This window comes from Anticarsia gemmatalis, chromosome 18, assembly GCF_050436995.1.
Source record: "Anticarsia gemmatalis isolate Benzon Research Colony breed Stoneville strain chromosome 18, ilAntGemm2 primary, whole genome shotgun sequence".
Taxonomy (NCBI): domain Eukaryota; kingdom Metazoa; phylum Arthropoda; class Insecta; order Lepidoptera; family Erebidae; genus Anticarsia; species Anticarsia gemmatalis.
Window position 1 is genome coordinate 677,260 of NC_134762.1, and position 16,938 is coordinate 694,197.

Below are 16,938 nucleotides of genomic sequence, written 5' to 3' on the forward strand. Positions count from 1 at the left end.
GTGACTTGGCATGCCTGAATACAGGAAAATGATCCATGAAAGTATAAATTTCACGCATATTACTCAAACAGAATATCTTTTGTGTTTAAACCATGTATAATTGGTCACTGGGCTCATACTCTGTTTTAAATGATTCGTATTTAAATTGAAACATTGTTGGTCGACCTTCCGGTATGTGTTTTGTACGCCCTTGAATTTTATATGTGAGGTATTTTTCTGAACTAATGATGCTTAAACACATTTTATGCTTAATTAAAATTTCGTACCTGCCGTGTTTATGAACGTTCTGTGTCAAAAAAGAGTAAAAGTGTATATTCTATTTATATCCTACATTCATCCAATATAATTTGTCACGAAATAAAAAGTACGCTATGTTGTTTTTACAGCATCAGGGTTCGACCATCAGTTGAACGAAATATTGCGTCGCTATTACCTTTTCCAGATGGCTATAATCGGAAGCCTTTAACAAATGTTTGAGACGTCAAGCTCTCTCATAGATGCATCACAAAAATAGGTCAAAGCGTTAGCCACTGTTGTCAATCCTTCACCGTTAGGACATGTAATAGTTATTTCTAACACACAGATTGCGTCGAAAAGTCATCGATGGATTGCCCCGCGTTCCAAACCTGCACTTGCGTAGCAGGTGCCAACTTATACCACTAAGCTTAGTTACTATACTCTAGGAATACTCCCAGGACTATACCATTAGATCAATACCCATATTCATTCAATGTTTTCTTTCACAGACGGTGAAGGACCCAGCCATGTCACCGGGCGCGTCACCTTCCATCGACGCAGAGCGCACCGAACTCCTCGGCTCGCTGACCACGCAGCAGCAGCAGAGGACCAGCGCCAGGGTCATCAAGAAACTCAGGCTCGAACCTCCCGGAGACAGGGACAAGAGACCTCTGAAGAAAGATGGTGCTGATGGTAAGAATCTAATTGGCAAACGATCGTTACCTACTTAACTGATTTAATCTTTTAGTTGAAACCAGCGTCAAGCACTCTTTGTGCTTGACATTAAGCTGATCTAGGTACCTATTTGGTACAGCCGTGAGACACATCCTCAATCAATTTATATTGTGATGAACTATGTATCTTTCTTGTCTCTGTGCTGGTTCTACTAAATGAACTCTATTCTTTCTTTCTTCTAGTTGCAATTTTTAACATAATGGTCAAGGGATGTGGCGAAATTATAGTTTTTGTGAAAACATTTATAGCGATATTGATAGATCTTCTGCCATGACTTCTCATAGGTCAATTTGAAACATCTTAAATTCTTTATTGTAGTAAAATAATAGCTACTTTACCCGATCTTTTAACGATTTTATTAATTTTACGTTAATAACGTAAAATTGTGTAAAGATCCGTTAAGTTAAATTTAATTTATCTGGCTTTTTTTGTTGTAGTACCTTAATTTACCACAGCGAAGTGGCTGTGATCTGTTAATCATCTTAGGTTAGGGGTTTCTGTGGCGTTTTATACTTATATATTTATATCTTATCATGTAAGTACTTTATATATCTTAAAATGATTCGGTAACTTTACAGATATACCAGAATGCGAAACACCAAACAAAATAGACGAGAAAGAACTAAAATTCCCAACGGTGAAGCAACGGATGCCCAAAGCGTTATGGTCTACTGATGAAAAGAACTTGTTCTTCGAAGCTCTGAACGAGTATGGGAAAGACTTCGATGCTATCACCGCGTATATTTGCGCTAAGATGAAAAAGAAAGGAATGCCGGACAACTTGAAGACGAAGACCCAAGTCAGCCATTTCTACTACAGGACTTGGCATAAGCTCTCCAAGCATGTTCATTTTGATGAGAGTAAGTACTTTTGTATGTATGTATGTATGTATGTATGTAGTAGGTTGATGGCGTCTGTGGCGCAGTGGTTAAGGTGGTCACCACGCAACTACTATAGCATCACACCAGGGAGGTCGTGGGTTCGATTGCCACGCGGAAGAAATATTTGGACGATCCACAAATAGCTATAGTTGTTACGGGTCTGGTTGTACCTTGTGTCCGTTGTTTGTATGTTTGTAAAAGTCCCCGCGACACAAGATAAATTCTTAGAGCGGGAGTTGTCTTTTTTAAAATAAAGGTATCACAGGGAAGCGTACGAAGAGTGGAAAGGAAATGAGATATAAATATTATTTGAAAATAATTGATTATTAACGGGTAGTTTCTTCATCAAAAGTAACAGCCAAAGTATAGGGGAAAGTAAAAATGACAGCCAAAGTTTCCTCACAGAACTGATAGTTTTATGAAGAAAAAGATTTACCTTTACTACACAAATGTCAAGTAAAAGTGGTGGTTTTAGCCGTTTTTTTTAGATATATTATGTACCTATATCAAAAATCAGGCCGTAATTATTTGGTTTTAAAATTATACAGCAGGTAAGTTGTCTTATTTTCTACACGATATCACAATAAATTATATTATTAAACGTGTATTCATTAGATTCAAAAGAAAAGCCAACTTTTTATAATATTTGAGGATAATTGTGAGTTGTTATATAATTATAAAATAAGTATTCCTGACCCAAGGGTCATTTGAATCAAAAACTAAATGAAAAACATAACTATTACGTGATTAAAGAAACATTCATATACAATAACATAGTAACAACGTAATAGGTACCAAAATATTAACAGTCGAGGAAAAAAGCGAGATATTATTATATACTTTTCTTATAAATGTTGAACGCCATTGATGTTGGTTCAAAGTACTCTTAGGGTCTCAGCACACATATGGGATCGGAAAGGGATCGTCACCGTATCGCCTCGAGCCGTTCAGAATGGTTTGTATTAAACTCCCTACTGCAACGCACACTAATCGGAATAATATCGTAATCGCCTCGCCTCGGAACAGGCTCCGAACTTGAATTACCGCGCTTACGGCTCATCGTCCCCGCGCTTACGTTTCTCCGTCCCCGCGCTTACGTCTCTCCGTACCCGAGCTCACATCTCTTCGTCCACCCTTTCCCCTTTCCCCTCACGCGACTTGCCTGCTAAAGACGCCGCCATTCGCAAAGAGTATTTCATTCGTGTTGCGCGTATGTTTTATTTAAAATTTTAAGTTCGATTCAAACACAAAATAACGATGCAAAGGGAGAAACTTATTGAAGAAGTGAGAAAATATCCATAAGCGAGGCGTAAGCGCGGTGTCGCCTAGCCGTAGCCGAGTTGACGTACAGGCGCTGCTGATACGCTTTCGTTACGGGCATACGGTAGGTTGACGCCTGGTTGACAGCGAGGCGAAAGGCGTTACGGTTACGATACCTTTCCGATCCCATATGTGTGCTGAGACCCTTATGAAGTCGACGCACCAAGAAGGTGACACGTGTCAACTCTAGGTAACCAATGAGAAACAGTCTAATAAAAATTAGAAAAGAATGATAGTACTTTGCTCGACCTGGGAATCAAACCTTAGACTTCATGATCAACAGCCGGATACGCTACCGAGCGCACTACAAGGGTAGTCACTCTCGAAATATTTACTTGAGTAATGTCAGAGCCGAGTGGTATAAGTTGACACCTCCCACACAAGTGGTTACAAATTCGAACCCGAGGAAACATACCCATGACTTTTCCAAGTTATGTGTGTATTCGAAATAATTATCACTTGTTCCAACGGTTAAGGAAAACATCGTGATGCTACCTTGCATACCTGAGGGAATTTTGTAACAGTTCTTGAAGGTATGCAAAGTCCCCAACCCGTAAGCCAGCGTGGTGGATTCAAGGCCACACCTCTCCCCCATTACGGGAGGAGACCCTTGCCCAGCAATGGGACATTAGTGCGTTTAATTTATTTATTAACGCCAGATTCCTATAGAACCAAGGTAAGTGACATGTTTGTAAAAAAAGGGGTTACAGAAAATTAAAAAGTCATCATCAAGTACACAGCAAGGTCGAGTGATTACACCCTATTAATACAAAGTATGAACATTAAAGCGCTCGTCAAAATAACGTATTTTCTACTCCATCATGTAAATGATATCCTGTATTAAATTATACATTAGTTAGCGTGTTCGTTACTACATTAAATAGATTATCTCTTGCCATGAGATGTCATATAATATTACAGTTTTTCCATTGTTGAAGACATGCTATGGTGTTTAAGAGAGATTGTTCATTAGGGGTACACGTGTTTGCGATTATTTGCGTATACGGGGATATACGTATACGCTTGTGTACGTATACTTTCATGTTTTTATGTGCCTTTTGTAAACGCTAACGAGTCATACAAAGTACATGTTCTAGCTATTTTTTTGTACTCATTACTGTCGCACTGCTGGCCAAGGGTCACCTCCTGAATTGAGGGGCTAGGTCTTGAGTCCACCACACTGCCAATTGCGGGTTGAAGTTTTTCATGTCTTCAAGGAAATGAGTTAAACAATTTTTAGACATTCAGGGTTCCATTACTATGTTTTTTTTTTAAGTTTTAGCAGATTTTTTAAAAAGTTGTTCTGCACTAAGAATTCCTCTTGTGTCGCGGGGCCTTTCCAAACAACTATTGGTAGCGATGGTATGGTAGCGGCGTGGCGACCTCAACCTCTTCGCCAGGAAGACAGTCAGATGCCAAGATTTTCATATTCTGTACTATTTATGGATACAACTGAGCCATCGCGTGCCTCAAGACGTTATTGTTTTTACATGCGGGTTGTTCAGTGAAAATACATCCTTAATGGACTTTTATTTTTCTATAAAAAATACAAGGATGCGTTTAGAACAAAGTTCAATAGTTATTGCTATGTTTTTATGATGATCGTGAATTTAAAATAAAGGATTTTCCTGATGTTAAATCGTAATAAAATTACTAATCGTTGATTGTAATTAGTCAATTAATATTGTGAATGTAATAAATCAAATCACCTGTATCAGAATAGACATTTTATTTTTAGTATACAACACATTATGGAATCTGCCAACTAGTTACATGGTGATGTCCTATTACCTAACATTATTTCGCTCTTACCAACTGTACTATTAGACTAGTCGGGCTGAAAGATAACATTCATGATTTTTACTCTACTACGTGTTACTTATACTTAGCAAAACCCATAAAAATATGATAAAATCCTTTCCTACATGTCTGTTCAAAGTCTCCACCAAACGATTATCGAGAGAGATGAATTAATAATTGCACAATTCTTGTGTGTTAATATTTATGTAATGTAAGGACTTATTGCATAGTTTTTTGAGTTTATCTTCGGTGCTTCCCCTTGAAGTAGATTTATGACCTTCTTTCATGGATTATGCAATGTGGATCGTGCTTAGTCTATTGGTTGATTGATTACTAATTAGCCTATAAAAGTACTGAGTGACTTTATTTTTCTAATTAAAAAAATATTAATAATTATTTTTTTAAATTACTTAATTAATGTATTTAAAATCTTAGACTGATGATACAAGTATTTTTGAAATACCTTGGGTATTATGTACAAAGTTTTCAACTTGACTCAAAATCTTACTTTTCTCTCAATTAGGGAGTGTGCCGCTTTTTCAATAGTGGTACAGTCTAAAGTTTAAAAAAGTAGTATATCAAAATATTCCCTATCAGTTTTAGAAAATTTCTTACTTTTACTAAGTATAAGGTTTTCGTTTAAAATTTGAAATAGGGGGAAATTTTGTATGACTAGTGCATTATTTGTTTTAGATGTAAAGAAAGTAGCCCAAGAGTTATACGCATTGATAAACTACGGCGAGTTGCGTAAGAAGCTGGTGTCTGTGAGCGAGAAGACGTGTGCGCGGCTCGGCGAGATGGTGCTGGGCGGGAGCATCGTGGTGCGGGCGCGGGGGCGGAACGTGCGCCTGCGCACGCCCATGTGTCGCGCGCTGAGGAGACTCAACCAGATTAATGGTAAGAGTTTCTGTTGAGGAGAATTAATATGGTAGAATGTTAGTATTTGTGTTAGTGTAGTATGGTATTTATCGGCTATATGTTCTTTACGTAGCATCAAGCCATCCCAGTAATTGTGTAATAAAATTTGTGAAGAAAATTCGCTGAGGTCGCATTATTCTCTGTCTACTTAGGTAAATTTACGTATGTTTTTCAATTTTGGAGAAGATTTGTGGCCAGTCGTGGCTAGGGATGCCAGATGGCTTTTATTTCCGGGATTGCCTTGGAATTTTGCGTGTTGTCCCGTGTCTCGTAATTTTAATTTGCTGTCCCGGAATGAAAGAATACTCGTTTTTACTAATCTATGACGCTACTTTTTTTTTTTGGTAATTTCTACTTTATGTAGTCTCAGAGCAGAGACCGGAAATCTCTAATTCCGTTCGTGGCCCCTGTAATGTCCCGGGAATGAACGGCCTGGATCTGGCAACACCAGACATGGGGCAGTAAGGGGTTGTTTAATCGGCGTGGTGTGTTGCAGAGGTGTCGGTGGGCGCGCGCGTGTGCACGCGCTGCGTGGTGGTGCTGCGCGCGCGCTCAGGCGCGGCGTGGGCGCGCGTGCTGGCCGCCGCGCACAACCCGCGCGCCGCGCTCGCCGCGCCGCTGCGGGCCCGCCTGCAGCACGTGCTGCGGGCGCTGCAGGCGCGCTGGGGGGGCAGCGTATCCTTTAACTACTACCTCCCTTATATAACTTCACATACGTAACGACATTTTAAAAATAAAACTCATTATTTTCTTGCAACAGTAGACTATGTTGTAAACCAATATTTATGAGGCTAGACATAATTCTCCGATGCCTATTCTATGTACGTGTATTCAACGCTTCTTTTTTGTATATGGCCAGTTTGTAACCACCCAATTGCATTTCAAACTGAACTTATTAATCTGATCTATAATTTATTTTACACCGTTTTGTACAATGTACAACTTACAAAAGAAATCATAAGTATATCGTTCTTAAACTGTAAATCGAGTCCTTAACCGTGACCAGTCTATTCCTGGCAAACTATCAGAAGATGGCAAATACACAGAAGATAACCAGAAGGACTCAGAAGACTATGAACTACGGCTGCTCGAGGAGAAGGAAATGAACAGAGAACTGGAGGATCATCTCAATCTGGAGACTGACAGAATTATTTTACAAGGTAAGAGATTAAACAAAATAACCATCAAGTAAATTTATTAATGACGTATTACAGCATTTAAGATCGCTATCTGAAATAAAAGAAAATACTTACTGCCACGGGAAAACGTGCATGCCAGTAAAATGAGAAAATGCATGCTAAAAGAATGAACTTTCTTGTTTAATTGAAAAAAATCTATCACTTGTCAATATTCCTTCTAATTCGTTATCGTGACTTGAGAAAGTTTCATCTTCTAAACCTGATCAAAAATAGCCTTAAAACTTTTGATACACAATGTTTTTAATGTTCTTTTGACACTTTACTACATTCATTACATATTTTTTTACTCCGCTAAGCTGGGTAAAGTCTGTTTTCGAATGAGTACCACCACTCTTCTTAACACAGACTACTATTCTTGTACACAGAACAATCAGGTGGTACTAGACTGGCCCTCCACGTGGGACCGAGACCAGACGCTCAGATACACCTGCCGGTGGTCAGTCCGAGTGAACAGCTGTCCAGTCAGAAGATCTGCTTCTCTTCTTACTTAGAGAGAATGGGCTCGCAGAGAGACAAGGATAGTGGCGGTAAGATTATCATATTGAAGTGTTTTAGCTACGATTTTCCCAACTTTTTTGAAGAATTGCTTTGTTGGTATGTCAAATGCTGTGAGTAAAAAATATTAAGACAAAATTATTTAATAGATAAAGCTACATGTCGGGAGAATAATATAAAGTATTTTACAGACCATTTGCAAGTTTATTTGCAGTTAGTTTAGGAGCGGTCCCCCAACGTGACGATTTTTTTTTAGAATTATTGATACATTCTTAGGAACTCTAAGATTAAGTTTCTTTTATTATTTTCTAAAGGGAAATTAAGTTCTTGTGTCGGGGTTGTTTAAATTTTTAATTTATTTTTTATAAGCATAGATAATAATAAAATGTGCAAATTATTGCAATTTTTTACATTAATTCGAGTACACTAGTTAAAAGAGTCGCCGATGACATTTAATAAAAAAGTACGGAAAATGTATTACTAATTTTTTGTTGTGTATGTAGCAAAAATCCGTACACCAAAACGAACCCGCAAAGACAGTACAACGGACAAAGACAAAGAGGTAGACCAGAAAAAGATCAAGATGGAAGACTCGGAGAAGCTGATCAATATCGAGGAGACGGCCATCGACGGCATCGAGCTGATGGCCAGTTATAAGAGCCACCAGGAGGACGAGGAGAAACCCAGCACTGAGGACGAGAAGGAACAGACCACTGAGGAGGACGGAGACAGGTAGGTTGATCTTCTCATAGTATTATTTGAGTATTTATGTTTCTGGCTAGGTTTGTGCGGTGCTAGTAGTTCGTTAATTGTTAATTATTGTTTGTTCCTTGGATTTCCACAAATATTCAAAAACTCAATGTCTACAGCCGTTCTTGAGTTTAAGCGAGACTACGAACATGTTTATTTTTTTAATGAGAAGAACTGTGAATTTTTTGATTTTATATAGTGGCATAATTTCAACACCACTGTATTCGAGAAATTTTTAGTTTTTTCCTTAGTCCATACAGTATACCAAATGAATATAGGCTATAAATGTTATTTACCTATTAATATATTTACTACTAGCAATTAAACTTAGACTCTTATGAGGAGAAATAAACAAATAAATAGGATCATCATATCTCAATCACCCGCAGTCTTTGCAATGTCTAACATTTTAACTTAAGCAAAACATGCATACATTAATATCCTATCGTAGATATATGCCAGAAAGAGACAAGGACATGTCAGAGCGAGAGAAGGATAGTTTCTCTGAGATGGAGGACGACGAGAAGTACAACAAGAGTGATACAGACAACGAGAGCGATGGCAAGGACAAGACCGGCAAGGATAATAAGTTTAAAAACCTGAAGGTAAAACATTACTTAAAAATTTACCACAGCTAACAGTTCATCATTCAAACAACAGCTTTGTCCCATTGGCACTAAGGTGCATTATAAAATGACAAATCCGAACTTTACACTTGTTTTTCTTATAATTTTCTCGTAATTTTTTATCGACTACAGTCTATTTTTTTAACAGTTTTAGAATTCATAGGCAAGATTTATTTTAAACTTATATTATAGTATTTTTATTTCTATTACACACGTAGTTTAGAAAAATCAGTAGTTAGCTAGTATAATTTTATCACTCAACTCTACACATAACTCTACCCTACAATCAAATTGCAAAACCTTAAATACATCACGTTTGTCTGTACCTTCAAAAACCTGACAACTGTGTTATTATGAACACTTCAGGTGAAATTCCGCATACGTCCCAAAAAGCGTGGCGGCAGTATCTATACCCTAGTGATGGACAACCCTGAAGAGGTGAAGAGTGAGGAGCCGAAGACGGAGGAGCCGGTGAAGGTTGAAGAGGAGAACAAGCCGGACATCGACGTGGAGCTCGCCATGAGGCAGATCAGGAAGGGCTGGAGCGTGCATGACGCAGGGGACCTTACTATAGGAGACTTGTATCTTATGGTGAGAAGAAAGAGAATTTTCTTTTAAAGACAACTTCTGCTCTATGAGTTGTTCTTGTGTCGCGGGGATTTACCAAACATACAAACAACGGACACAAAGTACAACAAGACCCGTGTGGGAATCGAGCCCACGACCTCCCGACGCAATGGTAGCTCGTTGCTACCTTACCTACTTGATATACATGGCAATAGACTCGCCCCCTATTACATGGGACTATAGGTGTGCTTATGTATGCAGAAACTGACTTCTTTAACTATTTCAGTTCGGTTCCCGCTCCAAATTGGAGTTGGATTACTGGTGGGCTGAACCGACACCCCCACTACCACAGCCACAAAAAACTTCCATCTCAGAGAGTGAAAAAACTTGCGTTAAGAAAGAAAAGCCTGACAAAGTTGCTGAGAAATTGCCCGACAAAGTGATTGACAAAAGTGCCGACAAAGGTGCCGACAAAGGGGCCGACAAAGGCGCCGACAGCTCCGTGGAAGATGACAAGGAGAGAGCGAGGGAAAGTGACAATGATATGTTGTCACCTAAGAATACTTATAGTCAGGATAGTAATGATGGAATGTCAGGAGACGAGAGGAAAAGTAAGTAGTAATCTTTTTGAACACTAAATTTATCGGTGTCCATATGAATATTATAAATTTGAAAACATGTTTGTTTGTTTGTTTGTCCTTTCTTTTACGTTAAAGCGGCTGAACCAATTTCAAGTAAATTTGGCAGAGTGAAATGTTAGTTAGTAGGGGCCGCGGACATGACCTAGTAAAATAAAATGACCAAGTAAGATAAAGTATACTAGTATGTGATTTAAGTCATATAAATATTTGTTCCGTATGGGAGTCGAACTCGTGGTCCTCAGCCGCAGTGGTAGAGGAGCGCTAATTTGAGTAATTGTATCTTATAAAACATGCTGTTTGTTTGTTAGGTGAACAGTTAGCGTCTCCGGATCACAAGTCGTCTTCATCATCATCAGGCACGCTGAAGCTGGTGAACAAGCTCATCAACAGACCACAAGGTCCACCTCCTCCAAGTGTATTCTATTTGTTGGGCGACAGGTGAATATTACTTTAAGTTGTTACTTTACAGTTTTCTCTTGGTCATTCAAACGTCTATCTTAAAATTAACCTTAATAGGAATAATTAATTATTTACTACAAACTTTAACTTTAGTTTTCTCTCATATTTCTGAAGGTTACTACTTATTTTTACTGTCAAGTGAATTGCTTTCTGTGGACGCGATAAGCATACCTTTCATAAGGATGTCTTAAAAGTGGTATAAATAAAAAAAATGGAAACGTATTTTTCATCGGAAACGTCTTAGATTACTTACTATTGCGTTATGTTCTCTGGATATGATAAACAGTTGATTCGGCTGTGTCATGACACCTAAAAACAATATTTTTTTAACGAAGTGGCAGCGCTTAACGGCTCATGTAGCGCAGTTTCTTCCTTCATTATGGTACACGCTGAGGCCGTAGGTCTTGGTATGGTCTGATTATATATTTTGCGTACAGGTTGAAGCGCCTGCTAGCGCTGGCGGGCAACCCGCATGTGGGAGCGGGGGCGGGCGCGCGCTGTGCGTGCGGACACGTGTGTACGCAACAACGGAAGCAGGTGCACGTGCAGGTAATACGTGCAGCTTTGTGTGACTTATTAATTGTACGGGTATTAACATAAACATTTTAGCTTTCGTCTTCTTTGTAGGTTACACTGACCGTGGCCTCATCGTCAGTTCTTTCAAACCTTTTTCATTTTGATCTAATTAAGAGTTATTTAAGAAATATTGACTTAATAACTCCTAAAAAAAATAGACTAGACAAATATTTATTTAATGAATGATTGCATCATAGTGAATTACCAGGATACAGGCATCAACCTGTTGTATACAACTGCATGCCTGCTAATAAATAAATAAATAATTTCACTCGTATTAAAGCTTTCTGTGATCACGATTTTTTCGCACAATCGTGATCAGATTCACGGGCAGTATAGTCTCCTAAACTATCACTAGCTATTAAGAGAAGACCTTATATAAATTAACTGATATTATATCAGGTGCAGCCGCAGAAAACAGTGCCCTATCCGACACAGTTGTGTCGTGTGGACGACTCGTCGCCTGTGTTCCGACACCCCACGCCCATCGCACCCAGACCTGAAAGTGAGGTAAGCAATAATCTAAAAATTAAGGCTTGCTTCTCATATATTCGAGTCGACACTTCGATTCAGCAAAACCGACTCGACTCACTTATCGGTCGAGTTCATCTACACATATTCGGGTTTTCCTAGGGCAATTACTGCCGAACCAAATATGTGTGTAGTAAGTCTAATATTGTCCAACGTATTGTCGAAATCATCAGAATAATTAAATAACTAGCCTAGTGTTCCAGAAAAAAACTCAAATGTTAAGTTAACCCATTATCGTCCTACTACTGGAATTTGGACCACGCTGGCTAAGGGTATCTTCCTAGAATGAGGTCTTGAGTCCACCACGCTGGCCAAGTGTGGGTGTGTGCTTTAAATCCTTACAAGAACTGTTTTAAGGAACTCTAAGATAGTTTTCATCGCAATATTTTCTTTTGCCGTTAGAAGGAAGTTATGAAAAGATTATGTGACCTTAGTATCAAAATTAAATTGTCACCCTATGTACAACTTTGTTATTACATTAGGTACAATGATATCGACACATAGTTGCGTTAATTACATGAATACAATAAGCAATAACTAACAATTACACTGCTTCAGATTTTTTCTAATACGTATCTTTCAAATTATAATACATTGTTGAGATGAAAATGACATGTTTTGATACTTGAAGTGACTTTGTTTGGGAGAAAATTATATACTTCTTGGTACTTTATATGAGTAATTGGGTTGTGTGGTATCAAATATGAGTGGTTATTATAGTTTAATGTTCCTCGTGGAGTTAATTATGTTAGGTTTTAAAATGATACGTCAAGTCTTACACGAGGATAGTGTAACGAAGGGCCTTAATTAGTTACAAAGTTATACAACTGGAAAATTGTATTTTTGCTCCAAGTATTTTTGGTGTCCGTTGAATCATTTTAGTGAAGGGATTATTCTTAAAAGAGAATTAAACTTTTGAATTATTTTATTTTGTGCTACAGAAACTTATTTGGGCTATCTTTCGGTCACTCATGGCGACTTTTTATTAGGAAAATATGTAAGACAGCAAAATATTCGAAAGTAGGCAGTAGATTTTAGTAAAGATCAGACATTTTGCCTCCTTAATTTAGTGCTTATTCACGACTAATAAAAGCTCTAAATCTTGTAGCCTATTGTTTTATACATACGATGACTTGTTACAAAGTAAGTGGATTTATGTACACTATCCTTGTGTGTCAGGTGTCGAAGACGGAGATGATGCTGGAGGGCATCCCCCGCTGGCGGCGCGGGCGGCCGCGCGTGGGGGACCGGCGCGTCGTGGTGCAGAGGCTGCTGCCGCTGCTGCCCAAGCTGCCTGCACCCACCAGTCTGTATACACTATATATTACATATTTACTTACATTGTGTACACTTGCGTTATGTTCTTTCCTAGCTTTGCACCCGTAACTTGGCTCGCATGGACTTTTCACCCTTAAGGGTAAAATTTAATAAATCCATTCGGAATTTCAAGTTCCCACGCTCAGTAGTTTCGGCTGATCGTTGTTCATCAGTCAGTCAGTAAGAGTAGTAGTAGTAGTAGTTTATTTTTTCAGCCTACTACTGTCCACCATTGAGTACCTTATTTTTTACGCTTGTTTCAACCATTGCAGTCCTACACATCTCATCATGTCTTTGACCATCTAGTTGGAGTCTTTTCTGTAATTTAAACAGAATACCAATGTGCTCTATAAATACCTAAAAATATTTTAATCAATATATTTTTCCATCATAGAATTAAGAAAAATATCTGAACTTTCCTTAAGTCGTCGTATTGTGTCCACTTTAACAAATAACAATGAATTTGACTAATTCGTCATTGTATTTGTAGATCCAGTGCCAGCGAAGTTAGTGCCCAACTCTCCGCCGGCACCGCCCAGAATATTGCCAAAGCCGCCACCCACATCCACGTCAGAGTAAGTACCCCGTTGTTGTTAAGACGTATAGCACGTTATTATCTTCGATGGCTCCTAATAAATCTTTTATCTTCCATCACCTTCCATTTCCTTAGGTTATTGTCTCTCTCTCGTACCTAAAATTTTCTAAAACGACCATATTGTACGTATAATTTGATTTGTATTAATTTAATATTAATAAATATCAATTTTGTTCCCAGTTTATCCTTCTTCTATGTCCTGAGTGAATCGAACGGTCAGTTCTACTTCCACGACGGTGACCGACGGATACCCATCACACCGCTGCCTGGGAACGGTGAACAGCATAGCACAGGTATCCATTCGTCTGTAGTTAAGAAAATCTTTTTTCTCATTCATTCCTAAAATTCATATCATCCAAAAAAAGAAACATTTTTAAAATGTTTTTTACGTCAGCATCATCAAAAGTAAAAAAAATGCATTATATTATAAGCAAAACTATCTGAGTTAGCGGTATTATTTAGCGAAATTTTATTTTGAACAATGTGTATAGTGCGTTACCATAGCTTCTGCGGACGATTTAACAAGACTCCTATATGGAAAATTATCGGTTAAATAGGTTGAAAACCAATTAAATCGGTTTTAAGAACACTCCATAATATGAATTCTTTATGTTTATTTGTAGAAGAGTCAAATAATTCAGAATCGAATTCAAACGGCGTCAAGTCCGAGGAGCTGAACAGCACAGAGACGGAGAAGTACAAGCCTCACGCGGAAGACAAGCATGATGAGGGAGACCTGAAGGCAGAAGACCAGGTCGACGCCAAGCCGAAGGTGGAGGGAGCTGATGTCGCTAGTAAGATACCTTGCTATTTATATTGAACAATTTAGGAAAAAAAAGAATAGTCTCTAAACTGCTCTTGGCCGTAATGCACTACCAATGCATCCCTTTCGGTAGGGTCTTTTCCTCATTCCGGTAGGTTCCCTTGCTGAAAATTTAATTTAATTCTTGAAAATATCCGTTATTGTTTACTACCGCAGTGATTGTGTAGGGTTTAATTTCTAATTGTTTATAGTTAAGTAACCAGCGCGGCACAGTCCCGCTTTCAAAAACTGAAAATTCAGTAAATAAATGAAAATTATAGGTTGATTAGAGAAAAATGCTGAAGTTTGAGTCAAATATGAGCTACATTTTAGGTCTACGATTTGACACCTTTTCCTTAGTGATTCTCAAGCTTTATTCCAACACAATTTGATTTTTTCCTGTCGCCACATATTCGTAGGAAAAAGACAATCAGACTTTCACAATATTAGCATTACATTGTTTTGTTTTTCCCTTTGTGCAGACTTCCTGCCGTCGGAGTCGATGTCGTTGTCTCCGTCCCGCCTGCTGCACGACGCGGAGGGCTGGTTCGAGGGCTCGGTGCAGGACTTCTCGCTCAGCAGCTTCCTCGGACACCTGGAGGGACGACCGCAGCCAGACCTCGCTGTTAGTTACCATCTTACCACACGCTTTTAGAAAAATTGATACCTTTCTAAAATATTTTATTCTAATTTTTAATAGAGATATAATATTTTAAACGTTTAAGCGATCAGAATAGGTAATTGATTTAGTTTTAGAGAGCCTTCATTTCATTTATTTATTTTATTACCTCCATGAAAAAAATATAAAAGTAGGTCAGTAGTTTAGTTTAGTTTGTTCAGTATCAGTACGGGATACGAGAGTAACATTTATACCCATACGTTAGGTTACAAAGTTGGGCTTTAGGCGATTTTTAGAAAGACATCTGCTAACCTACTTCTTCGAAAGTAAATCAGTAGTGACATCATAAAAAAAATGGAACGATCTTTCGTCTCTGTCTACCATTCCACAATGGGAAAAATACTATATTTATGTATGTATGTTTGTCTGTCAGGTGGACTCTCAGCTGCAGTCGTTGATGGCGGAGTCGAGCGTGGACTACGTGGCCAAGTTCGCTGACCTCGCCGCCGAAGTGACCGATGAGCCGGAACTAGGGCCGGAAGATCTCACTTAGATATCGCTACTACTATAGTAGTAAGTACGAGTATAAAACGTGTGTTAGGGAAAGTCCAGATGACTACAATTAGACGTGGTTATGCAAAATGAATCCAAGCCTCGAAATCAGTTTTTTGGCTTCTTCATATTAGTTTTAGTTTAAGGGGAAAAAATCCAACCTGCTAAATATGAAAAAAGTATCAATGCTGCTAAGAATATTGACTTGTTTGAATATAATAATTATTAGACAAAAACAATTACTAAGTTGATAATCTTGGACGAAAATACTTATATAATATTTTGTAGTCAACAACGAGGCCTCCGTAGCCAGTTGTGTTCACCGGCCGGTAAACAACCTGTGGGTTAAGCAACCCTCGGCGCGCTCATTTCGTAGATGGGTGAGCGTTTATTGGTGTTTAAATTGGACGTCTCCATGCTTTGGAAGGCACATAAAAAGTCGGTCCCGGTTGTTATCAATTAAGATAACAGTCGTTAAGCGACGTCAGAGGCCTTTCGGGCGGCTTGAACAACTTTGACACTAAGTTGACCGATAACCATACAATTAATTAAAAAATAACGGACTTTTCCGTCATTTGGACTTACCCTAAAGCATTATTTATTATGGTCTTGCACTCTATGAGTGGTACTTGCTTACGTTATTATCCTGTTGTCGTAAAAGTGATTAGAATTTGTCTTTGTATGAACATGTAGAAATAATGTGACATTTTAATCAAATCGTTGTGACAAAATACAGTTGTTATATTTTTATATTCGACAGTGATACGGTTAATGAATTAAAAGAAAATATTTAACCTGTTAAAATCAAACTTTGAATAAATATTTTTTACAGGATTTTGCAAGTAAATAGTTACAATGACATATTACTACCGGTTTCTGAGTACATTAAGCGGTAGTTTGTCTATTCAATAGCGTTTTTTTAAATGTGTTTAAACGCTATTGAAGAGATAAACTACCGCTAAATGTACTTAGAAACCGGGGGTAAGACAGTCGCTATGACGTAGGCTTGTGTCACATGACCGTGTCTCTACCAAAGTTGGCGCAGTATATAAAATGTATCATGATACCTTTATAAGTACGCTTACAAAATATTTTGTACATTATTTTACGATTAATGTTAAGAATAATCATTGATATGCATGTTAGTTTTAGATGTGTGTTAAATTATATGGATTTTATGACTATTGCGTTTCTTTTTATACCTTTTATTAAGGTTTTATTGGAAAACGCGGTTTTCTTGATGAACGCGCAAAGGGTAAGAAAACGAAATTCACCTCAAAGTTTAAAACTATTGTTGTTGACATGTCAACCCAAAGTA

At 38.2% G+C, this 16,938-nt stretch overlaps 1 protein-coding gene across 1 annotated transcript in view; it reads left to right on the forward strand.

Moving 5' to 3' along the window:
* crm (cramped chromatin regulator) overlaps positions 1 to 16,802 on the forward strand; it is a 40,621-nt gene extending 23,819 nt beyond the window's left edge. The window contains exons 3-21 of the mRNA XM_076126045.1: positions 747 to 930; positions 1,551 to 1,832; positions 5,667 to 5,870; positions 6,388 to 6,566; positions 6,898 to 7,051; positions 7,456 to 7,617; positions 8,089 to 8,317; positions 8,787 to 8,940; positions 9,328 to 9,552; positions 9,815 to 10,139; positions 10,478 to 10,607; positions 11,066 to 11,177; positions 11,607 to 11,714; positions 12,915 to 13,041; positions 13,543 to 13,627; positions 13,828 to 13,940; positions 14,271 to 14,441; positions 14,932 to 15,074; positions 15,502 to 16,802. Of these exons, the coding sequence (XP_075982160.1) occupies positions 747 to 930; positions 1,551 to 1,832; positions 5,667 to 5,870; positions 6,388 to 6,566; positions 6,898 to 7,051; positions 7,456 to 7,617; positions 8,089 to 8,317; positions 8,787 to 8,940; positions 9,328 to 9,552; positions 9,815 to 10,139; positions 10,478 to 10,607; positions 11,066 to 11,177; positions 11,607 to 11,714; positions 12,915 to 13,041; positions 13,543 to 13,627; positions 13,828 to 13,940; positions 14,271 to 14,441; positions 14,932 to 15,074; positions 15,502 to 15,621 (3,207 nt within the window). The 3' untranslated portion in view covers positions 15,622 to 16,802. The remainder of the gene's footprint in view (positions 1 to 746; positions 931 to 1,550; positions 1,833 to 5,666; positions 5,871 to 6,387; positions 6,567 to 6,897; positions 7,052 to 7,455; positions 7,618 to 8,088; positions 8,318 to 8,786; positions 8,941 to 9,327; positions 9,553 to 9,814; positions 10,140 to 10,477; positions 10,608 to 11,065; positions 11,178 to 11,606; positions 11,715 to 12,914; positions 13,042 to 13,542; positions 13,628 to 13,827; positions 13,941 to 14,270; positions 14,442 to 14,931; positions 15,075 to 15,501) is intronic.
* The last annotated feature ends 136 nt before the right edge of the window (positions 16,803 to 16,938 follow it).